Source organism: Ranitomeya imitator, chromosome 3 (assembly GCF_032444005.1).
Source record: "Ranitomeya imitator isolate aRanImi1 chromosome 3, aRanImi1.pri, whole genome shotgun sequence".
Taxonomy (NCBI): Eukaryota; Metazoa; Chordata; class Amphibia; order Anura; family Dendrobatidae; genus Ranitomeya; species Ranitomeya imitator.
Window position 1 is genome coordinate 807,217,062 of NC_091284.1, and position 26,478 is coordinate 807,243,539.

Sequence of the window (26,478 nt, forward strand, 5' to 3'; positions counted from 1 at the left end):
CATGGCCAGCAACTCACGGTTGCCCACATCATAATTTCGCTCAGCAGGCGAAAACTTCCTGGAAAAAAAAGCGCATGGTTTCATCACTGAGCAATCAGAACCTCTCTGCGACAAAACAGCCCCTGCTCCAATCTCAGAAGCATCAACCTCGACCTGGAACGGAAGAGAAACATCTGGTTGACAACACAGGGGCAGAAGAAAAACGACGCTTCAACTCTTGAAAAGCTTCCACAGCAGCAGAAGACCAATTGGCCAAATCAGCACCCTTCTTGGTCAAATCGGTCAATGGTTTGGCAATACTAGAAAAATTGCAGATGAAGCGACGATAAAAATTAGCAAAGCCCAGGAACTTTTGCAGACTTTTCAGAGATGTCGGCTGAGTCCAATCATGGATGGCTTGGACCTTAACAGGATCCATCTCGATAGTAGAAGGGGAAAAGATGAACCCCAAAAATGAAACCTTCTGCACACCAAAGAGACACTTTGATCCCTTCACAAACAAAGAATTAGCACGCAGGACCTGAAAAACCGTTCTGACCTGCTTCACATGAGACTCCCAATCATCCGAGAAGATCAAAATGTCATCCAAGTACACAATCAGGAATTTATCCAGGTACTCTCGGAAGATGTCATGCATAAAGGACTGAAACACTGATGGAGCATTGGCAAGTCCGAATGGCATCACTAGATACTCAAAATGACCCTCGGGCGTATTAAATGCAGTTTTCCATTCATCGCCTCGCCTGATTCGCACCAGATTATACGCACCACGAAGATCTATCTTGGTGAACCAACTAGCCCCCTTAATCCGAGCAAACAAATCAGATAACAATGGCAAGGGGTACTGAAATTTAACAGTGATCTTATTAAGAAGGCGGTAATCTATACAAGGTCTCAGCGAACCATCCTTCTTGGCTACAAAAAAGAACCCTGCTCCTAATGGCGACGATGACGGGCGAATATGCCCCTTCTCCAGGGATTCCTTCACATAACTGCGCATAGCGGTGTGTTCAGGCACGGATAAATTAAACAGTCGACCTTTTGGGAATTTACTACCAGGAATCAAATTGATAGCACAATCACAATCCCTATGCGGAGGTAGGGCATCGGACTTGGGCTCATTAAATACATCCCGGTAATCAGACAAGAACTCTGGAACCTCAGAAGGGGTGGATGACAAAATTGACAGAAATGGAACATCACCATGTACCACCTGACAACCCCAGCTGGACACCGACATGGATTTCCAATCCAATACTGGATTATGGGCTTGTAGCCATGGCAACCCCAACACGACCACATCATGTAGATTATGCAACACTAGAAATCGAATAACCTCCTGATGTGCAGGAGCCATGCACATGGTCAGCTGGGTCCAGTATTGAGGCTTATTCTTGGCCAAAGGCGTAGCATCAATTCCTCTCAATGGAATAGGACACTGCAAGGGCTCCAAGAAAAACCCACAACGCTTAGCATATTCCAAGTCCATCAAATTCAGGGCAGCGCCTGAATCCACAAACGCCATGACAGAATACGATGACAAAGAGTAGATCAAGGTAACGGACAGAAGAAATTTTGACTGTACAGTACCAATGGTGGCAGACCTAGCGAACCGCTTAGTGCGCTTAGGACAATCAGAGATAGCAGGAGTGGAATCACCACAGTAGAAACACAGCCCATTCAGACGTCTGTGTTCTTGCCGTTCAACTCTGGTCATAGTCCTATCGCACTGCATAGGCTCAGGTTTAATCTCAGGTAATACCGCCAAATGGTGCACAGATTTACGCTCACGCAAGCGTCGACCGATCTGAATGGCCAAAGACATAGACTCATTCAAACCAGCAGGCATAGGAAATCCCACCATGACATCCTTAAGGGCTTCAGAGAGACCCTTTCTGAATATAGCTGCCAGCGCAGATTCATTCCATTGAGTGAGCACGGACCACTTTCTAAATTTCTGGCAATATACCTCTATCTCATCCTGAGCCTGACAAAGAGCCAGCAAATTTTTTTCTGCCTGATCCACTGAATTAGGCTCATCGTACAGCAATCCAAGCGCCAGGAAAAACGCATCGATATTACTTAATGCAGGATCTCCTGACGCAAGAGAAAATGCCCAGTCCTGAGGGTCACCACGCAAAAAAGAAATGACGATCCTAACCTGTTGAACTGGGTCACCAGAGAAGCGAGGTTTCAAAGCCAGAAATAGTTTACAATTATTTTTGAAACTCAGAAATTTAGTTCTATCTCCAAAAAACAAATCTGGAATAGGAATTCTCGGTTCTAACAAAGAATTCTGAACCACAAAATCTTGAATATTTTGAACTCTTGCCGTGAGCTGATCCACACATGAAGACAGACCTTTAATGTCCATTGCTACACCTGTGTCCTGAACCACCCAAATGTCTAGGGGAAAAAAAAGGCAGAACACAGTGCAAAGAAAAAAAAATGGTCTCAGAACTTCTTTTTTCCCTCTATTGAGAATCATTAGCACTTTTGGCTTCCTGTACTGTTATGAAAGGCAATTCAGTACTACAATGGACATAGCGGTCAGAGCACATACAGTGATCTGACAATAACCCAAAATAATAGAACGAGCTCTGAGACGTGGGAACTCTGTTGACCGCAATCCCTAATCCTCTCCAAACAACACTAGAGGCAGCCGTGGATTGCGCCTAACTCTGCCTATGCAACTCGGCACAGCCTGAGAAACTAACTAGCCTGAAGATAGAAAATAAGCCTACCTTGCCTCAGAGAAATACCCCAAAGGAAAAGGCAGCCCCCCACATATAATGACTGTGAGTTAAGATGAAAAGACAAACGTAGGGATGAAATAGATTCAGCAAAGTGAGGACCGACTTTCTTAACAGAGCGAGGATAGGAAAGATAACTTTGCGGTCTACACAAAACCCTAAAGAAAACCACGCAAAGGGGGCAAAAAGACCCTCCGTACCGAACTAACGGCACGGAGGTACACCACTTTGCGTCCCAGAGCTTCCAGCAAAACAATTAGACAAGCTGGACAGAAAAAATAGCAAACAAATAGCAAAGAAGAACTTAGCTATGCAGAGCAGCAGGCCACAGGAATGATCCAGGGAAAAACAAGTCCAACACTAGAACATTGACAGGAAGCATGGACCAAAGCATTAGGTGGAATTAAGTAGAGAAGCACCTAACAACCTCACCAGATCACCTGAGGGAGGAAACTCAGAAGCCGCAGGACCACTTTCCTCCACAAACGGAAGCTCCCAGAGAGAATCAGCCGAAGTACCACTTGTGACCACAGGAGGGAGCTCTGCCACAGAATTCACAACAGGGGTGTGTTGGGCTTAGGGGTGTGGTTAGGATTGGGATTATGGCTAGGGGTGTGTTCAGGATAGGGGTGTGGTTAAGGTTAGGGTTGGGATTAGGGTTAGAGGTGTGTTGGGGTTAGAATTGGAGTTAGAATTGTGTAGTTTCCACTGTTTAGGCACATCAGGGGCTCTCCAAACGCGACATGGCATCCGATCTCAATTCCAGCCAATTCTGCGGTGAAAAAGTCAAACGTTGCTCCTTGCCTTCCGAGCTCTGCCGTGCACCCAAACAGTGGCTTACTCCAACATATGGGATATCAGCGTGCTCAAGACAAATTGCACAACAACTGTTGTGGTCCAATTTCTCCTGTTACCCTTGTGAGAAAAAAAATTGGGGGGCTAAAAACCTTTTTTGTGGCGGAAAAATGATTTATTTTCATGGCTGTGCGTTATAAACTTTAGTGAAACACTTGGGGGTTCAAAGTTCTCACAACAAATCTAAGTAAGTTCCTAGGGGGGGTCTATTTTTCAAAATGGTGTCACTTGTGGGGGTTTCTACTGCTTAGGCATATCAGGGGCTTTGCAAACATGACGTTACTCCGGCAGACCATTACATCAAAGTCTGCACTCCTTCCCTTCCGAGCTCTGCCAAGGAAAGCCTCCCCCACATATGGGGTATCAGCGTACTCAGGACAAATTGCACAACAACTTTTTGGGTCCAATTTCTCCAGAAACACTTGGGAAAATAAAAAATTGCATGCTAAAAGATCATTTTTGTGAAAAAAATATGATTTTTTTATTTTTACGGCTCTACATTATAAACTTCTGTGAAGCACTTGGGGGTTCAAAGTGCACACCACACATCTTGATAAGTTTCTTAGGGGGTCTACTTTCCAAAATGGTGTTACTTTTGGGGGGTTTCCACTGTTTAGGCACATTAGGGGCTCTCTAAACACGACATGACGTTCGATCTCAATTCCAGCCAATTTTGCATTGAAAAGTCAAACGACGCTCCTTCTCTTCCGAGCTCTGCCATGCTCCCAAGCAGTGGTTCCTCCCCACATATGGGGAACCGGCTTACTCAGGGCAAATTGCACAATAACTTTTGGGGTCCTATTTCTCCTGTTACACTCGGGAAAATAAAAAATATGGACTCTAAAGTAAATTTTTTGTGAACCTTTTTAACCCTTATAGTCATATCAAACAAATTTTACCATGATCATGAAGTACAATATGTCACGAGAAAACGATGTCAGAATCACCGGGATCCATGGAAGCGATCCAGAGTTATCTACTATATAATTGTCTAAGGGTCACTTCCATCTGTCTGTCTGTCCTTCTGTCACGGTTATTCATTCGCTGATTGGTCTCGCCAGCTGCCTGTCATGGCTGCCGCGACCAATCAGCGACGGGCACAGTCCGGTAGAAAATGGCCGCTCCTTACTCCCCGCAGTCAGTGCCTGTCGCCCCTCCGGTCACCGCTAACACAGGGTTAATGCCGGCGGTAACGGACCGCATTATGCTGTGGGTAACGCACTCCGTTACCGCCGCTATTAACCCTGTGTGTCCCCAACTTTTTACTATTGACGCTGCCTATGCAGCATCAATAGTAAAAAATGTAATGTTAAAAATAATAATAAAAAAAACAACAACCTGCTATACTCACCCTCCGTAGTCGCTCGCGCTGGCCGCCATCTTCCGTTGCAGGTTCCGGTGGCAAAGATGGTATGGCAGAAGGACCTGCCATGACATCATGGTCATGTGACCGCGACATCATCACAGGCCCTGCGCGCCTGCGCTAGAAAGACCTGCCATGATGTCACGGTCATGTGACCGCGACGTCATCACAGGTCCTGCGCTCATACCAACCCTGGGACCGGAAGCTGCCGTGGACTACAAGGGGCCCTCAGAAAGGTGAGTATATGTTTATTTTTTATTTTTTATCCTGTGATAAACCTGGCTGGGCAATATACTACGTAGCTGGGCAATATACTACGTGACTGGCCAATATGCTACATGGCTGGGCAATATACTACGTGGCTCTGTGCTGTATACTACGTCACTGGGCAATATACTACATAACTGGACAATATACCACGTGACTGGCCAATATGCTACATGGCTGGGCAATATACTACGTGGCTCTGTACTGTATACTATGTCGCTGTGCAATATACTATGTGGCTCTGTACTGTATATTATGTCACTGGGCAATATACTACGTCACTGGGCAATATACTACGTGGCGGGGCAATATACTACGTCACTAGGCAATATACTACGTAACTGGGCAATATACTACGTGGCTGGGCAATATACTACGTGGCTGGGCAATATACTACGTGGCTGGGCAATATACGACGTGGCTGGGCAATATACTACGTGGCTGGGCAATATACTACGTGGCTGGGCAATATACTATGTGACTGGGCAATATACTACGTGGCTGGGCAATATACTACGTGACTGGGCAATATACTATGTGGCTGGGCAATATACGACGTGGCTGGGCAATATACTACGTGGCTGGGCAATATACTATGTGACTGGGCAATATACTACGTGGCTGGGCAATATACTACGTGGCTGGGCAATATACTACGTGACTGGGCAATATACTACGTGACTGGGCAATATACCACGTGGCTGGGCAATATACTACGTGGCTGGGCAATATACTACGTGGCTGGGCAATATACTATGTGGCTGGGCAATATACTACGTGGCTGGGCAATATACTATGTGACTGGGCAATATACTCCATCGCTGTGCAATATACTATGTGACTGGGCAATATACTACGTGGTTGGGCAATATACTACGTAGTTGAACAATATACTACGTGGCTGTGCAATATACTACATAGCTGGGCAATATACTACGTAACTGGGCAATATACTACGTGGTTGGGCAATATACTACATGGGCTGTGCAATATACTATGTGGACATGCATATTCTAGAATACCCGATGCGTTAGAATCGGGCCACCATCTAGTAACCTCATAAAAGGACAGTGGTCAGAATTGTAAAAAGTGGCCTGTCATTAACGTGCAAACCACCCTTGGGGGTAAAGGGGTTGAATCTGTTAGTAATGCTGAACATAATAATTAATAGATAACATTTACCACATGTCTATTTTAAATCTGCATCATTGTTGAAACATAATTTTTTGTTAGGAAGCTATAAGGGTTAAAGGTGGATCAGCAATTTCTCATTTTCCAACAAAAATTACAATTTTTTTTTAGTGACTACATCACATTTGAAGGGATTTTGAGGGACCTATGTGACAGAAAATACCCAAAATTGACACGAATCTAAAAACTGCACCCTTCAAAGTGTTCAAGACCACATTCATGAAGGTTAGTAATCCTTCATGTGCTTCATATGCATTAAAGCAATGTAGAAGAAAAAAAAATAACATTTTTAATTTTTACAGCAAAATATTAATTTAGCCCCAAATTTTGCATTTTGCAAGGATAACAGAAAAAAATGGACTGTACAATTTGTTTTGCCATTTCTTCTGAGCACGCTGATACCCCATAAGGATAGACAAACTACTGTTTGGGGGCATGGCAGTGCTTGGAAATGAAGGAGAGCTTTTTAGACCTTAAGCGCAAAATTGGCTGGAATAAGTAGCGGATGTCATGTCGCTTTTGCAGAGCCCCTGATGTTTCTTAACAGTGGAAACCCCATCTTGTAAACTACACCCCTCAAGGAACTTATCTAGATGTGTGATGAGCATCTTAAACCCACAGGTGTATCTCAAAATGCCTGGAAGAAAAACAAAAAGAAAAAAGTTGCTTTAGCCCCAAATTGTTCATTTTCACAAGGGTAACAAGAGAAAATATCCCATTCAATTTCTTGTGTAATTTCTCCTGAGTACACTGAGTACACTGAAACCTCATACGTGGGGGAAAACTACTTTTCAAGTGCAGTGCAAAGCTCAGAACGGAAGAAACGCCATATTGGAGTTCAGATTATGCTGGAATAGTTTAAGCGTACCATGTCACATTAGCAGAGGTCCTGAGGAGCCTGAGCAGCAGAACCCCCCATAAGTGACCCAATTTTACAAACTACACCCTTCAATCAAATCATCTAGAGGTGCAGTGAGCACATTGATACCCCACAGGTGTGACAACATTTTATACCATTGAGCGGTGAGAAAAAATAATTAAAATTTTTACTAGAAAAATGTTGTTTTAGCCCCTACGGATGTAGTGACAATTTTGACTCTATGGGCGTTTTTCCGAAACAAACCCGCAGTGGAAGTTGCAGATTAAAACTTGCAAATATACTATTGTGATGCCTAATACATTGCAGTGCCCAAACATAGTGCCCAGCTTATGCTTCTAGACCCACGCACTCCTCACTATGTTAATATCAAACATGTGGATGCTAACTGCGGTTTAGGCACATTGTGGGGCTCACAAGGTAGGGGGGCATTTGAATTAGGGAAAAACAGATTTCACTAGATTTGTTTTATGGGAGCCACGTGGCTTTTCCAGAATGTGCCAGCGCTCTGCCTCCCCCGCCTTCGTTTTGGGACAATGACTCGTGTATAATCTGACGGGGGGCATTTTCAGCACAAAAAATGTGATGAAAAACTCAGCTTATACACGAGTATATACGGTAATTAATTTTTTAAAAAAAAATCCTTTTTAAATGTTGCCTTATATACAAGTCGTTATACAGGAAAGAATGTTTCTTAATATTTTCTGTAAACTACAATATAAACGCTGATTTTGAATGTTTTATTGTCACTCATTAAAGTGGGCTAAAAGTGTGACATCTTTTTTCTCAGAAGGATCTGGGAGTCAAATACTTCCAGGGGTCTTCCCCATGCTGTTTTCTTTCCATTCAGCACTTTTTCCATCCATTTCAACGTTTTCACTGTCCCCCAGACCTCTTTGTAGGGTCTGTCAGAAAAATGCTTGGATTTCCTGTTGACTTCCATTTTACTGGTTACTCGAAATGAGCATCCAAGCATTAGTGCTAGCTCATTCCTAGTGGTTAGATTTTGATTTTCTTTTGTGTTTTGTTAATTGAAAATAAATAGCATTTTAACACTTTGAAGCATTTTTTCCACATCTGCCTAAAACATTTGCACAGTAGTATACGTGTAACCCAAAAATCTGGTTTAAACAATAGGACATTTTCTGATGACAGCTTCCCTTTCAACATGCCCGATCCTTCTCTCACCTCAAATCATCTGTTATGGAAGAGTTGGGTAGCCACAATAAACAGTCAGCCAGTTTTGCTGAAATTGATAAGTTTTTATAATTAATAGCTATAAATTAATATATATGTTGGCCTTAAGAGCCACTATGCTGTTGTAGTAGGAAAATGGCACTTGCTCTAGTTGCCACAATTGGAGGCCAACCGAGGCTACATAGAACCTTGGAGTTCATTATTACAGAAGAGGGCAGGATCCATAGTAAAGAACAAAAGAAGCCGTAGCGTCTAGCCTAAAATTTTTGTTTCTTTGGACTAATCACACCACCTATTCTGTCAATAATGCCCTTCTTCTGGGGATGTCCTGCATAGACATTTACCACTCATTAAATCAGCCATGTCTTGACCATTTCTCTATATTGCAGCTGTAATATAGATTGGCAGGAGCAAAAGCTGTCGTTTTAGTTGTGGTGTAAGGGTGGTGAGGATGACGTTCCATCCTCAAGCATCCTCTAGTGGTTATATGTACGGGAATGTATTTTACATGAGTTTTACTGTATTTTAACTGTCCTGCATTGCAATTAATAGTTATCTTCCTCAGGCTGCGGTATAGCTTAGACATGGTTAACTATAACGACCGGCCCAGATTGGGGAGGAGAACTGAGGGTTAGTTTCAAGGACAGGAAGTGGAGTTCAGTTGAGAAAGTGTGGTGAAGTGGTTGCAATGGAAATGCGAAGTGGGCTGCTAGGGACAACATGATCTTATTGCTCAGAGCAGTGGTTTGCCATATAACTCTTCCGTTTGGACCCATCTCCTGGTCCTGGAACCTCAAGATGAGCATCAGGATGTTTTAGGTCAATTCTATGGGACTGCAGTGAAAGATGGACACAGACTTTCTGAGGTGGAAGACAATGGAATCTGGGTGCACTGTCTTTGGTGGAGCGGAATTCCCAGTGTCAGCGAAGTCAGTAAGAAAAAGGAAGCTCTACCCAGCGTTAGAGCTGAAGTTATGTCCGGTACCTGAGGGAAAGATTGTAACCTGTTGTGCCCTATCTCACATGCTTTATTGTAATGACTGCAAACTGCTCAGTAATCATTTGACTGTCAAAGTATTTGGTGTCTCCTGGATTGTGTGTTGCATTTCCTGAAGATGGAAGCCTTGAGCCAGTAGAGGCCTATGACCCACAAGTAAGTTTGATGCACCCCACAGGGAGCAGCCCACCGAGAACAGGGACACAATTTTCCTGTAGGGTGCCAGAACATGCAGAAGCAGCAGCTTGTCTATGACTACCTCACTCAGGCACCTTATATTTGGCATAGTCGGCAGAATATTGCTCTCATCTAGAAAGCGGGGTAGAAAAGACGCATAGCGTAGATAGAAGCGCCCCAGAATACGTGTGGCCCAAGATGGTGGACAGAAGCTGGCAAGATGATGATGCGGCGGTGAAGAGAAGAAGGACCGCCTATCATGGGTGTGGACAGAGCCAGAGACGTGTCCAGCCCAGAAAAAAAGATGTCGGCCAGAAAAGGGATGTGCCCCACAGCTAGGTTCCAGCCTGGAGTGGGAGGTGTAACTAAGGAGGGCGCGACATGATGTGAGGTGGTGCCCATCGGGTGGAAGATGGCGGATTCAGGAGGCATGGCAGGGTCATCAGGGGTGAAGCATCAGGGGTTTGGCCCAAGAAGAGGCAGAGCCAAACCCACAGGAAGCACATAGTCAGGAAGCACCAGGAGCCATTTCATCTGAGCACATAAGAGGTGAGGAACTGGGAGAAAAACTCAGAGGGATGATGGCACATAGCAGTCATGACCCAGGTGTGCCCCATGACTGCCCCATGGATATTAGTGAGGGAAAGATGGAAGTGGAGGAAGAGATGCTGGAGATAATCACACCCAGGGCTGCTGTGGGAAGTCAATGGACAGCGGGCACTGCCTGGGGGCCGTCACACACACCGTCGATGATGATCCAATGGTCAACCACCATTCCCCAGCCAGAAATAGACCTTTTGGACCACGAACAACTGAGGATGTTGTCCTGGAGCTGTATGCCGGATGAAGAGAGTCTCCCTCAGCTCAAGGAGAGAAAACTTCCCGAGGTGACCAGCGCAGTAGCAACATCTCCTGATGAGGGGGAACAGGCCTGTGTGTGGATGATCCCTGCTCCAGTCCTTGTCAGGATGGTCTCCGAGAGAGAGACGGAATGTGTTGAGCCCAATGTTGGTGCGGCGGAGGTAAGGCTGGAAAAGCCGAAGGTACCCCCGATAAATTGGTGGAGAATAGAACAGGACAGGACATCCTTAATTCTCCGCCGACTTGAAAGGAAGCTCTACCCAGACCGAATGTTATGTTAGGGCTGAAGTTATGTCCAGTAGCTGAGGGAAAGACTGTAACTGTTGTGCCCTATACCACATCGTTTACTGTAATGATTGCAAACTGCTCCATAATCATTTGACTGTCAAAGTATGTGGTGTCTCCTGGATTGTGTGCTGCATTTCTGGAAGATGGAAACCTGGAGCCAGTAGAGGCCTATGGCCCACAGGTAAGTGTAATGCACCCCACACACAGCAGCACATCGAACAGGGACACAATTTTCCTGTAGGGTGCCAGAGCGTGCGGAAGCAGCAGCTCATCCACGACTACCTCGTTCAGTAACCTTACAATTGTAAACTGATCAAACATGCCATCTGAGAAGACAAAGCTTTGAGCAAATTTTGTCTGAATCCTACTACTAGTGGTAGGTACGATAAGGGTTTTCGAGGTAATGGGAACTTTTTTGTTTGTTTGTTTTAGGGGGGTGAACCTGGAAGTTGAAATTAAGCTCAGATGATGTCAGCTCTTCTTATAAGTTCCATCTAGTACTCTCCAGGGCTCGTCTCGTTAGGAGGAGGTTTCAGTTATACAATTTCAATTTCCATGAATTTATAGTAAGAACAAATGTATGCCACATTATATTGGGAACGATATGATAATGGTGACTGATTATCTTGAGTTCACACATCACCCCATATTATGATCACTGTTATATGTAGCTATATCTTCATTGTGATCACAAAGAACAGATCACTACCTCCCACAAGATCAACACACTCCTCTATGACTGCGGTTAACATTCACGTCCTATGATAGTTATTCAGAATGCTAGAACATGTAGAGTAATAGAAGTGCCACTATTGCATGAAGTCCTGTCATAGCTTCCTTAATCACATGAACTAATAGATCGCTTTCTGCTAGAAGTTCAGCATACTCCTCTCCTGCTGCTGTTATTATTCCCATTTGTCTACAAGTTCTTTTAATACTGCTAACCAAACAGCACAGCCTCCATTATGTACAGACTTGTCATAACTTTTGAGTCACAAGAAGGAACAAGTCACTGTCTACCAAAAATTCAACTCACTCCTTGGTCTTCCTTTCCTGGGGCGGTCCTCATGTGAGCCAGTTTCTTTGTAGCACTTGATGGTTTTGGCCACTGCACTTGGGGACACTTTCAAAGTTTTCCCAATTTTTCAGATTGACTGACCTTCATTTCTTAAAGTAATGATGGCCACTCCTTTTTCTTTACTTAGCTGCTTTTTTCTTGCCATAATACAAATTCTAACAGTCTATTCAGTAGGACTATCAGCTGTGTATCCACCAGACTTCTGCACAACACAACTGATGGTCCCAACCCCATTTATAAGGCAAGAAATCCCACTTATTAAACCTGACAGGGCACACCTGTGAAGTGAAAACCATTTCTGATGACTACCTCTTGAAGCTCATCAAGAGAATGCCAAGAGTGTGCAAAGCAGTCATCAAAACAAAAGGTGGCTACTTTGAAGAACCTGGAATATAAGACGTAATTTCAGTTGTTTCACACTTTTTTGTTAAGTATATAATTCCACATGTGTTAATTCATAGTTTTGATGCCTTCGGTGTGAATGTACAATTTTCATAGTCATGAAAATACAGAAAAATCTTCAAATGAGGTGTGTCCAAACTTTTCGTCTGTACTGTGTGTATATATATATATATATATATATATATATATATATACACACACACGTTATACTGTTGTATTGTTGCTTTGTGTAGAGTAGGGAAAGCGTAGTGTCCAATTATGGCCACTAGATGGGGGCACTATAGTATTCATAGTGTATACAGGAACATAATATAAGTAGATGGTTAGTTGTAGGAGGGGCTGCTGTGTGGTAAGCAAGTGTGTTATGTTAGGCAAGCTCAGAAGGGCCTAGCGCCCAAAGCGTCCACACAGGCTCTAGGCTCAGGACACCACAGCAGTCACGTAATGTTTGAAAAGAGAACCCAGCCATTCAGCGTCCTGTAGGGACAGGAGGACAATGTTCAGCAGCCGAGTTAAGGTACCTTCACACTGAACAATTATCGTTGTTATCGCTAGCGATCCATGACGTTGCAGCGTCCTGGATAGCGATATCGTTGAGTTTGACAGGCAGCAGCGATCTGGATCCTGCTGTGACATCGTTGGTCGGAGCAGAAAGTCCAGAACTTTATTTCGTCGCTGGATCTCCCGCAGACATCGCTGAATCGGCGTGTGTGACGCCGATTCAGCGATGTCTTCACTGGTAACCAGGGTAAACATCGGGTTACCAAGTGCAGGGCCGCGCTTAATAACCCGATGTTTACCCTGGTTACCAGCGTAAATGTAAAAAAAAAAAAAAACACTACATACTTACATTCCGGTGTCTGTCCCCCGGCGCTCTGCTTCCCTGTACTGTCAGCGCCGGCCGGAAAGCAGAGCACAGCGGTGACGTCACCGCCAGCGTCGGACTGGAGCACCTTGGGCCCACCAGAGAAAATCATTCTTGGGGCCCACTATGTAGCTACATAGAAATAGATACAAGACCACCAATTGTGCGGTAAAAAGCGCTAATATCAGGGTATAATATAAGGTAGTTCACGTCTTAATAATGTAGCAAGGGTTGGGGTAGCCCCCTCACAGAATATAATGTAGCCCCCTCATAAAATATAATGCAGTCCCTTCTCATAAAATATAATGCAGCACCCCACAAAATATAATGCAACCCTCTCAGGTATGACGCAGTCCCCACCATAGAATATAATGTAGCACCCCATAGGGTATAATGCAGCCCCCCTCATATAGTATAATGCCACCCACCACAGAATATAATGTAGTCCCCTGAGAGAATGCAGTTCCACCACAGAATATAATGCAGCCCCCCCATAGAGTATACTGTAGCCCCCTCATATAGTATGATGTAGCACCCATAATATTATGTAGTCCCCTGAGAGAATAATGCAGCCCCACCACAGAATATAATGCAGCCCCCCATAGAGTATACTGTAACCCCTCATATAGTATGATGTAGCCCCCCATAATATAATATAGTACCTTGAGTATAATGTAGTCCCCCCACAGAATATAATGTAGCCCCCCAGGGCCGTATTTAGAGTTTCTGCTGCCCTAGGCACTCTTAGTGCTGCCTCCCCTTTTGGTGAGTATGACACTATCGGCAGTGACTTTGGCAAGAATCGCTGTTGTGAAAGTCGCCTTTTGCAGCAGATCGGGCAGTTTTTCTGCATCTGCCGTGTAACGGATCACTTACAGCAACACTGCGTTCGGCCTCATTCATTCCCTATGGGATTTGCGGCACTTGCCGTGATCTGGCAAATGTGGTACCATACCTCCCAACTTTTGAAGGGAAGGAGGTATTAAGTTTGCGGCGCGCGTAGTGTGCCGCGCCAAAATTTAGGCCACGCCTCTGACCAGACCCATTTCACAACTAGTCACACCCATATCCACGTCCCAACCGCAGCCATTTAGCACTGCTGATCACACTGTTTTATATACAATAATTATAAACAAAAAAATATGGCCACACAGTGCTCCATACTGTATAATGGCCACACATGATGCTCAATACTGTATAACGGCCACACATGATGCTCCATACTGTATAATGGCCACACATGATGCTGCATACTGTATAATGACCGCACATGATGCTCCATACTGTATAACGGCCACACATGATGCTCCATACTGTATAATGGCCACACATGATGCTCTATACTGTATAATGGCCACACATGATGCTCCATACTGTATAACGGCCACACATGATGCTCCATACTGTATAACGGCCACACATGATGCTCCATACTGTATAATGGCCACACATGATGCTCCATACTGTATAACGGCCACACATGATGCTCCATACTGTATAATGGCCACACATGATGCTCCATACTGTATAATGGCCACACATGATGCTCCATACTGTATAATGGCCACACATGATGCTCCATACTGTATAATGGCCACACATGATGCTCCATACTGTATAATGACCACACATGATGCTCCATACTGTATAACGGCCACACACGATGCTCAATACTGTATAATGACCCCCCTCCTGTATGCATGGCTCATCTCCCTCCTATCCCATATACATAGCTCATATTACCCCCTCCTGTATGCATGACTCATATCTCCCCATGTATGCATGGCTCATATTCCCCCCCCCACCTATGCATGGCTCATATCCCCCCCCTGTATGCATGGCTCATATCCCCCCCGTATGCATGGCTTATATTCCCCCCCTGTATGAATGGCTCATACTCCGCCCCTGTATGCATGGCTCATATCCCCCCCCGTATGCATGGCTTATATTCCCCCCTGTATGAATGGCTCATACTCCGCCCCTGTATGTATGGCTCATATCCCCCCCCTGTGTGCATGGCTTATATTCCCCCCTGTATGCAAGGCTCATATTCCGCCCCTGTATACATGGCTCATAGTCCGCTCTGTATGCATGGCTCATAGTCCCACCTGCATGGCTCATATTCCCCCCTGCATGGCTCATAGTCCGCCCTATATGCATGGCTCATAGTCCCCCCTGCATTATTATTATTATTATTATTATTATTATTATACATTTTTATAGCGCCATTTATTCCATGGCGCTTTACATGTGAATACGAGGCAAATATAGACAAACACATTAAACATGAGCAGATAACAGGCACACGGGTACATAAGGAGGGAGGACCCTGCCCGCGAGGGCTCACAGTCTGCAGGGGATGGGTGATGAAACACTAGGAGAGGGTAGGGCAGGTTGCGCGGCGGTTCAGTAACCAATTGTCACGATTCCCCTGACCGCTGTCACCAATGGGTCAGGATTCACACCGTGACCGTCACCCCTACGTCACGGATTGAGGTGTCTTTAGGTCAACAGACGGCTATCACATGTGCAGGGGGGCTTATCTTAGTTATCCCTCCACTCCACGATGTGATGAGAAAACACACACAAGGCTATTGACCTCTTAGTTTACAGCAGGGGCTTATTCTAGGTATCCCACTGCTTTCAATATACCACAAACTGCAGGGATTTATGTATATCCCGCTTACAGTTCCACTTAACACTTGCAGCTCTCTGGCGCCCCCTTACTCTCAGGTCAGATTAGGTACTGCACCCTGGGTAATTAGTCGCCAGAAAGGCTGCCTGCTATGTACTGGCTATTGGGCACGCTGCAGCGACGCGATAAACTACTCCCACTCAGGCAGGAACAATAATTAGCAATGCCGCAGTCGCTTCAGCATAACCCAAAAGTCTGCACGGTATCACTGCCCCCAGCTTCGATTAAACGGGTCCGAAGCTAACCCAACACAGTAGCGTAATTCTCTTCCAGAGACAGGGTGCGTTTAGAGTATGGAGAATGAACTAACATATAATATTATATCCCATAAAAAATTAGGCAGTGCTTTATCAAAAATATTTTATAAAGATGTTATAAATGCATGGCTTATATTCCCCCCTGTATGGCTCATATTCCCTCCTGTATGCATGGCTCATATTCCCCCCTGCATGGCTCATATTCCGCCCCTGTATGCATGGCTCATAGTCCGCCCTGTATGCATGGCTCATATTCCCCCCTGCATGGCTCATAGTCCGCCCTGTATGCATGGCTCATATTCCCCCCTGCATGGCTCATATCCCCCCCTGCATGGCTCATATTCCCCCCTGCATGGCTCATATTCCCCCCTGCATGGCTCATATTCCCCCCTGTATGCATGGCTCATATTCCCCCCTGTATGCATGGCTCATATTCCCCCCTGCATGGCTCATATTCCCCCCTGTATGCATGGCTCATATTCCCCCCTGCATGGCTCATATCCCCCCCTGCATGGCTCATATTCCCCCCTGAATGGCTCATATTCCCCCCTGCATGGCTCATATTCCCCCTGTATGCAGGCTTATCTCTCCGCACCCGCTCCCGCTCCTGCTCGGCGCGCCGGCTTATGTCCTCCTTCATCCCCCCGTTCCCCCGTCCCTCCGTCCCTCATCATACACACCTGTCCCACTGCACGGCCGTGCCGACATCCCTCGCGCTCTGTCCCGACTCCAGGCGGCGGCGCCGGCGCAGCACCTTCTTCCTGCTTGAGCGGTCATGTGACACCGTTCATTAAGATCATGCAGGTGTCAGTGCCAGGGCCCACCGGTTCCCCGGTGGGCCAGTCCGAGCCTGGTCACCGCTGTGCTTTACGGCCGGCGCTCATAGTCAGTGCAGGAAGCAGAGCGCCGGGGGACAGACACCGGAATGTAAGTATGTAGTGTTTTTTTTTTTACATTTACACTGGTAACCAGGGTAAACATCAGGTTACTAAGCGCGGCCCTGCGCTTAGTAACCCGATGTTTACCCTGGTTACCAGGGGACTTCGCATAGTTGGTCGCTGGGGAGCTGTCTGTGTGACAGCTCTCCAGCGACCAAACAGCGACGCTGCAGCGATCGGCATCGTTGTCTAGATCGCTGCAGCATCGCTAAATGTGACAGTACCTTTACAGTAGCTTGGAGTGGAAGAAAGGAAGTGGTCTGGTAAAGTACAGTGCGCAGATTGTCAAGATATGGCAGATTATTGCATGGGCAGACGCTCTCAGATCTGGAGCAAAACGGATGAGGGAAACCCCAGAAACAGTGAGTCTGGATAAGGAACACGCTGCGGTACTGCATAAGGCATTATTACCTCGTAATGTACTGAAGGACGTGGAACTGAGTACAGGGAAGATCCAGGATGTGTACTGTATGGAGCCTGATGTTTATGCGGATTCTGACAAGAATGTGCTGCAAAGTGTATCGAGTAAAGTTCTTTGTTTTGTATTTAAACCGACTGTGTCTCAATTCTTGTGAAGTCGATTACAGAAAGTCCCCAGCACCGCAGAGGAATCCCTGACGGTGTGGTGAGAGAAGACACAGGTATGCTGATGGAAGAATGTTATTTTTCTGTGAAGGGAGGAGAGGGCACAGAGGTCCTGGTGTCCTCGGCCATGACTACGGTCCTGACTGAACCTTACATTTGCAAGAATAGAAGGAACAAGGCGAAGAGGAAGGTGTAGCAATGCTAGCAACCTGATGGCTTAATACAGAGGAGAAGACCCTGGGGGACCTATCTAGGCTTGCATAAGATCAATGTCCACATCATGGCTTGAGATTGAGCCAAAGGCCATTAAAAAAAACAACAACAAAACCTGTAGAACTGTAGACGACAGCCTCTATCATATGATGAACCGCCATAGACATTAGTTGTCGGCCTGACAGCCATCTCGACTGGCTCTTCCATACATAGGAGAACTTGTTCAGCATGTCTGGTGATGGTTTATGTTTGCGAGACAATATGATCGATAGCCCGAGATTGGATATGCCGGATTTATATTTCCCCTAACAATAAGTTGCCTAAGGCTTCCATAGATATGAGACTGTCGGCCAAACCCTTCAATATCAGTTAGTCCGGCTGACAGTCTAATTTGTATTGGGCGGGATGGAAGGGGCTTAAGTTACATAGTTGGACGAGTCACCCCTCATCTGCTCCTTTCATGATTTCCATCATATGATTGCTCAAATGCTATAACATGTAGATTAACATTGCTTCTAATTACATGCAGTCCAGGTCACTGTCTCCCACAAGATCAACATACTCCTCCCCTGCTGCTGTTATCATTCTCAATGGTTTACATGTTATTTTATCAGTGCTAACGGAACAGGACAGCCTATATCACAAATAGACCTCTCATATCTTACTAAATCACCTAAAGGGACAGGTCACCGTCTCCCAAAAGAGTCAGTACACTCGTCTCCCGATGCTATCACCATTCACATGATCTCACTAGCTCCATCACAAAAAACAGTAGTAGCATTCAGCTTTTATGCCGTACATTCATGGTCATCTCTGGGTTGCTCCTTCAGTGTCAGCACAATAAAGCATTGTCTTGGTTCAGCTGGATAGATGAGGCCATGTGCAACCGTGTAGACTGAACTAATTATACATAGAAATTAAATTAAACATTGTGCTAAAACATAAAGCGATATTCTTATCTAAGTGATGACATCCTATCACTTTTATGATCTGTGGACATCAGATTTCCATTGAGCCCTACCGATTCTGAGATTGAAGGGGCTTTAGCACTAAATTAGGCCTCTCGAAGGTTTCTCTTCATGATGGCCTCTTACAGTCCTTGAGTGTATGGGAACTGAAAAAATCCTCTTCGCTTAAGGTAGGGTGGTACTGCAGAGTGATCGGTCAGGAGCCACTCTCCTGGGAATCCTTAAAGGGAACCTGTCACCCCGAAAATCGCGGGTGAGGTAAGCCCACCGTCATCAGGGGCTTATCTACAGCATTCTGTAATGCTGTAGATAAGCCCCCGATGTTACCTGAAAAAGGAGAAAAAGACGTTATATTATACTCACCCAGGGGCGGTCCCGCTGCTGGTCAGGTCGGATGGGCGTCTCTGGTCCGCTGCGGTGCCTCCCATCTTCTTTCCATGACGTCCTCTTCTGATCTTCAGCCACGGCTCCGGCGCAGGCGTACTTTGCTCTGCCCTCAAGAGGCCAGAGGATAGTACTGCAGTGCGCAGGCGCCGGAAAGGTCAGAGGCCCGGCGCCTGTGCACTGCAGTACTTTGTCTGCCCTCAACAGGGCAGAGCAAAGTACGCCTGCGCCGGAGCCGTGGCTGAAGATCAGAAGAGGACGTCATGGAAAGAAGATAGGAGGCGCCGCAGCGGACCAGAGACGCCCATCCGACCTGACCAGCAGCGGGACCGCCCCTGGGTAAGTATAATATAACGTCTTTTTCTCCTTTTTCAGGTAACATCGGGGGCTTATCTACAGCATTACAGAATGCTGTAGATAAGCCCCTGATGCCGGTGGGCTTACCTCACCCGCGATTTTCGGGGTGACAGGTGCCCTTTAAAAAGTTGAGGAAGCGCTCAGTGCTGTAGCCATTTCATTCCCAGGATCGGTGGAGGTCCTAGATGTCGGGCAAAAAGTAATGGATGTCTTAGTGCTATGGCTTCTCTCAATAAAATGGGTATAATGACAATCCATATTTGCACCTCATTTGTAAAAACTGTAAGAAAACCCGGTTGCTCACAGCAACCAATCAGAGCACAGCATACATTTCTCCGCAGCAGTTTAAAAAAATGAAAGCTGTGCTCTGATTGGTTGCTATAGTTAACGAAAACATTTGATCTTCAAAGCCATTTTGATAAATGAGACCCATTGTAAAAAGTAACTTCCATTTAAAAGAATGTATATTTACCGCGCGTCCTTGCTCGTCAATGATAGAGATGTAGTTGGGATTTGATTCATTGGGGTACGACAGTAAAATGTCATAAGGGGCAAGTTCCACTTTATCCAGTCCATAATCCTTCCACTGGGTTTGGATTTGTTTCGCAAGAAGGAAATTCTCTTCTGTTCCGGCTAAATGAGGAACCCGACTAAAATTACTGAAAAAGAAAAGAAAAAAAAAATTAATATTTATCTCGCAAATGCTGCTAACCACAGAACAAGTATTAACCAAATTTTCTGTTATGGACAATTTTTCATTCCCCCCTCCCCCACCACCTTCTGCTATGAACCAGAACTTATTTTTTTATTAGACCGTTCACACCCATATGTCGGCTTGTGTATTTATGGGACGAATCTTGTTACATCGTGAACAAAATCAAGCGCAATTTTTGGCATAGATATGATGTTTTAATCCTTTTTTGCATTGTTTGAGGGAGGATTGGAGACGGATATGGCATTATTATTTCTAACGCTTTAATATTTTTGGCCTGATGGCGTTTACCTTCCAGGTTAAAGTTTCTTGGATTTTAATAAATTGGACTTTTACGGACAAGACTAAACCAAATATGATTACTTTTTAATGTCTCTTTATTTAAAGGGAGCAATACAATTTTTTTTTAACTCTACTTTTTTTTGATCATTTGTTCTATAAATATAAATATTATATATATGTATGTGTATATATATATAATTGCCTAAGGGTGTTAGGAGTCGAGTTTCCTCTGCTGCACAGGGGGAATCTCGATGCGTGTCTGCTGCGGTCTCCCATTCAGTATCGGCCGCAGTGGGCGTCTCGCTGGGGCTGATTCGGTGCATAGGGTCACTACTGCCTTTTCTGGCTTTCCTATGGTACCCTGCACTGATCTGCGGCGAGCGAGCCTCTCTGGGACTAAGTCCTTGTTTACTCACACTGAGCATGCCCAGGGCAGGGTCTCCCATTGGAGGTCGAGGGCCACATGTTCGGTCACATGCTCAGGTGCTGCAGTACATTCCATTGGTCCTTCTGGAAGGTCCTGAAAGGGCAAAACATGCTCAGGTACTGCAGCACTTTCCATTGGTCCTTCTGGAAGGTCCCGAAAGGGCAAAAACTTCAGTAGCAGCTTCCTGTGCTGCAACTATATAAACTGCGCATGACCGCACGGCCATGCGCTAGTATTGTCTTATGTTATGTGCTTTGTGCCAGTGTGGTCACATGTATGTGTGTTCAGGGGCCCGGCTGAAATAAGCCCCTAGAATGCTGGCTCCTCCGGCGAGGAGATTGAGTCTGAGTGTATTCAGGGACCCGGCTGAAATAAGCCCCTAGAATGCTGGCTCCTCCGGCGAGGAGTTTTGTGTAATTGTGTGACCACTGACTGCTCTCTGTTTGGGCAGTTAGCCTGTGCCTCTGTGGAGTCTAACAGGGCACAGTGCTTTCCTTTCACGGCTACTCAGTGAATTAACTGAGTTAGTCTATACCGCCATATAGCTCCGCCGTTTGCTAGCAGCAGGTACTCCTGCACGGTGGACCCCGGGCTGCGAACGCACCAATATCAATAAACATCTCTATTTACTCGGTGCGTTCCGCTAGCCCTAACAGAATACTAGCGCCAGGGTCTGGTAAGTAAATGGCGGACATTCAGCAATCTTTGCGGTATATCCAGCAGCTGGAGGGTAGGTTGGCGGCTCTCGAGAGCTCAACCTCAGCTGTGGATGTTACCGCAGTTGCTGTACAGGCTGCTAGCGTGGCTGCAGCATCCTTGTCCACTGCCACCCCTGTTCCGACGTTATCTCGCCTCCCGCTGCCAGAAAAATTTTCTGGAAATAGCAAAACTTGTAGGGGATTTGTGAGTCAGTGCTCTATTCACCTCGAGCTCCTGGCTGCACGTTTTCCTACAGAGCGGGCTAAGGTGGGATTTATTGTGTCTCTTTTGTCGGACAGGGCGTTGGAGTGGGCTACGCCGCTGTGGGAGCGTGGTGATCATGTGGTGCAGAGTGCTCCATTGTTCCTGAGCACTCTGAAAAAGGTCTTTTTAGGACCTCGAGTCACCCATGACACAGCGCTCCAACTACTGGCATTAACTCAAGGTGAGTCCTTGGTCAGCCATTTTTCCGTCCGCTTCCGTACTTTAGCTTCCGAGCTGGAGTGGTCGGATAAAGCCCTTATCCCCATATTTTGGAGGGGCCTGGCTGACCACATTAAGGACGCTCTGGCCACTAGGGAGATTCCTGCCACACTGGAGGAGTTAATAACTGGTCTCTACTCGTATTGACCTCCGTTTTAACGAGCGGAGGTTGGAGCGAGCCCAGTGTAGGCAGAGGTTTCGGCTGGCTCCCACCTTCGCCAAACCTTTGGAATCTCCAGTCCAGGCATCCGAGTCACATGAGGCCTTAGAGGTGACACGAGCGGGATCCAAGTCTCAGTCTGCCCGTGCACATAAGGTCCGTCATGTTTGCCAGCAGTCAGGACACCTTGCCTCCAAGGGTCCTCAGCGGTCGGGGAAACGTCAGCGTCTAGTGGCAGTTGGAGGAGGTACACTAGACACGGCGACGTTTGCCTCAAAGTTGTCCTTCAAGGGGACAATTACCATAGGCCCATCCACTCTTATGGTCGAGCTATGCGTGGATTCTGGGGCAGAGGGTAACTTTATGTCTTCCGCTTTTGCCCAGCGTCACGCAATACCCTTGGTGATGCTCGCCAAGCCGGTAACCGTTCGAGTGGTAAATGGGTCAACACTACCTTCACGCTATCTGTGTCTCCATCACATCAGGAGATAATCTCCCTATTAGTCATTCCTGAGGGAATTGATGAGGTCCTGTTGGGGATACCATGGCTTCGCTACCATTCTCCTCATATTGAGTGGTCCTCTGGGAGAATTTTGGGATGGAGTAAATCTTGCGAGGGTAGATGTCTGAGGGAGTGCGCTCAGGTTGCTACTACACAGGTACCCGCAGATCTTTCCTCTCTCCCCAAGCACTATTGGCCCTATGTAGACGTGTTCTCCAAAAGAGCTGCGGAGACCCTTCCGCCTCACCGCCCCTATGACTGTCCTATTGACCTCTTGCCTGGTGCTGAGCCTCCCCGGGGTCGAGTCTATCCGTTATCTCTCCCGGAGACGGAGGCAATGTCCCAGTACATCCAGGAGAATCTGGCAAGAGGATTCATTAGGAAGTCAGTGTCACCGGCAGGGGCAGGGTTCTTCTTTGTACAGAAGAAGACTGGAGACTTACGTCCATGCATAGACTACAGGGGTCTTAACGCCATCACCGTTAAGAACAAGTACCCACTACTAGGGTTGAGCGAAACGGGTCGAACATTTTCAAAAGTCGCCGACTTTTGGCTAAGTCGGGGTTTCATGAAACCCGATCCGACCCCTGTGCGGGGTCGGCCATGCGGTACGCGACTTTCGCGCCAAAGTCGCGTTTCAATGACGCGAAAAGCGCCATTTCTCAGCCAATGAAGGTAAACGCAGAGTGTGGGCAGCGTGATGACATAGGTCCTGGTCCCCACCATCTTAGAGAAGGGCATTGCAGTGATTGGCTTGCTGTCTGCGACGTCACAGGGGCTATAAAGAGGCGTTCCCGCCGACCGCCATCTTACTGCTGCTGATCTGAGCTTAGGGAGAGGTTGCTGCCGCTTTGTCAGAAGCAGGGATAGCGTTAGGCAGGGTCCATTAACCACAAAACCGCTTGTGCTGCAGCGATTTGCACTGTCCAACACCACCCTCGGTGTGCAGGGACAGTGGAAGTTTTTTTTTTTTTTTTTTTTTCCCCTCAGCGCTGTAGCTCATTGGGCTGCCCTAGAAGGCTCCCTGATAGCTGCATTGCTGTGTGTACGCCGCTGTGCAAACCAACTGCTTTTTTCAAAGCACAAATCCTCTTGTTCCTTCCTTTCTGCACAGCTATCTTTTTTGTTTGTCCACACTTTTTATTTCATTTGTGCATCAGTCCACTCCTTATTGCTGCCTGCCATACCTGGCTGAGATTACTGCAGGCAGGGAGATAGTAGCTGCCTGCCATACCTGGCTGAGATTACTGCAGGCAGGGAGATAGTAATTGTAGGACATTCCCTGTTTTTTTTTTTTTTTTTTTTTTGGTGGGAGATTAAGATTGGCAATTTGGCATTTCTGCTAGAGTGCCATCCCTGTGTGTGCCATCTCTCTCACATAGTGGGCCATAGAAAGCCTTTTCATTTTTCTGTATTTTTTTTTGTGGGGTGTATAAATTCTCCCTGATAAAAATACAGTGGGAGATTAATATTGGCCTTTGGGCTTGTGTGCCAGTCCTGAGTGTGCCATCTCTCTCACAAATAGTGGGCCATAGAAAGCCTATTTATTTTTTTTTTTGGTTTTATAAATTCTCCCTGAAAAAAAGGGAGATTAATATTGGCCTCTGGGCTTGTGTGCCAGTCCTGAGCGTGCCATCTGTGCCAGCCCTGAGCGTGCCATCTCTCTCACAAATAGTGGGCCATAGAAAGCCTATTTAATTTTTTTTTTTGTTTTATAAATTTTCCCTGAAAAAAGGGAGATTAATATTGGCCTCTGGGCTTGTGTGCCAGTTGTGAGCGTGCCATCTGTGCCAGTCCTGAGCGTGCCATCTCTCTCACAAATAGTGGGCCATAGAAAGCCTATTTAAATATTTTTTTGGTTTTATAAATTCTCCCAGAAAAAAAGGGAGATTAATATTGGCCTCTGGGCTTGTGTGCCAGTCCTGAGCGTGCCATCTGTGCCAGCCAGCCCTGAGCGTGCCATCTCTCTCACAAATAGTGGGCCATAGAAAGCCTATTTAATTTTTTTTTTTGTTTTATCAATTTTCCCTGAAAAAAGGGAGATTAATATTGGCCTCTGGGCTTGTGTGCCAGTTGTGAGCGTGCCATCTGTGCCAGTCCTGAGCGTGCCATCTCTCTCACAAATAGTGGGCCATAGAAAGCCTATTTAAATATTTTTTTGGTTTTATAAATTCTCCCAGAAAAAAAGGGAGATTAATATTGGCCTCTGGGCTTGTGTGCCAGTCCTGAGCGTGCCATCTGTGCCAGCCAGCCCTGAGCGTGCCATCTCTCTCACAAATAGTGGGCCATAGAAAGCCTATTTAATTTTTTTTTTTGTTTTATCAATTTTCCCTGAAAAAAGGGAGATTAATATTGGCCTCTGGGCTTGTGTGCCAGTTGTGAGCGTGCCATCTGTGCCAGTCCTGAGCGTGCCATCTCTCTCACAAATAGTGGGCCATAGAAAGCCTATTTAAATATTTTTTTGGTTTTATAAATTCTCCCAGAAAAAAAGGGAGATTAATATTGGCCTCTGGGCTTCTGTGCCAGTCCTGAGCGTGCCATCTGTGCCAGTCCTGAGCGTCCCATCTCTCTCACAAATAGTGGGCCATAGAAAGCCTATTTTATTTTTTTTTTGGGTTTTAGAAATTCTCCCTGAAAAAAGGGAGATTAATATTGGCCTCTGGGCTTGTGTGCCAGTTGTGAGTGTGCCATCTGTGCCAGTCCTGAGCGTGCCATCTCTCTCACAAATAGTGGGCCATAGAAAGCCTATTTAAATATTTTTTTGGTTTTATAAATTCTCCCAGAAAAAAAGGGAGATTAATATTGGCCTCTGGGCTTCTGTGCCAGTCCTGAGCGTGCCATCTGTGCCAGTCCTGAGCGTCCCATCTCTCTCACAAATAGTGGGCCATAGAAAGCCTATTTTATTTTTTTTTTGGGTTTCAGAAATTCTCCCTGGAAAAAAAAAGGGAGATTAATATTGCCCTTTGGGCTTGTGTGCCAGTACTAAGCGTTCCATCTCTCTCTCTCTCTCAGTCAGTGGGCCATAGAACGCATATTTTTGGTTTTATTTGTTTTCTAAATTCTCCCTGAAAAAATCATTTTATTTTATTTGGTTTCTAAATTCTTCCTGATAAAATCATATTTTTTTTATTATTTTTATTTCTAAAGTCTCCCTGAAAAAAAAAAAAAAAAAACAACCAAAAAAACAGTGGGAGATTAATATTGGCCTTTCTGCTTGTGTGCCAGTCTTGACTCCTGGGTGTGCCATCTCTCTCTCTCTCTCTCTCTCTCTCTCTCTCTCTCCAATTGTGGTCCATAGAAAGCCTATATTTTTTTTCCTTGATTTGGGTTCTAAAATCTACCAGAGAAAATAACTACATCAATCATTGGTAGAAAAATATTGGCCTCTGGGTTTGTGTGCCACTCCTGACTCCTGTGTGCGTCATCTCTCAGTCAGTGGGCCATAGAACGCCTATTTTTGGTTTTATTTGTTTTCTAAATTCTCCCTGAAAAAATCATTTTATTTTATTTGGTTTCTAAATTCTTCCTGATAAAATCATATTTTTTTTATTATTTTTTTTTCTAAAGTCTCCCTGAAAAAAAAAAAAAAAAACAGTGGGAGATTAATATTGGCCTTTCTGCTTGTGTGCCAGTCTTGACTCCTGG

The 26,478-nt window shown here is 45.7% G+C and overlaps 1 protein-coding gene across 2 annotated transcripts in view; it reads right to left on the reverse strand.

The window, feature by feature from the left end:
- Positions 1-26,478, reverse strand: part of LOC138671249 (putative N-acetylated-alpha-linked acidic dipeptidase) — a 147,490-nt gene that overhangs the window by 80,710 nt on the left and 40,302 nt on the right. For both annotated transcript variants that reach the window (XM_069759249.1, XM_069759248.1), the window contains exon 3: positions 20,041-20,227. In XM_069759249.1, coding sequence (XP_069615350.1) covers positions 20,041-20,227 — 187 coding nt within the window. The remainder of the gene's footprint in view (positions 1-20,040; positions 20,228-26,478) is intronic.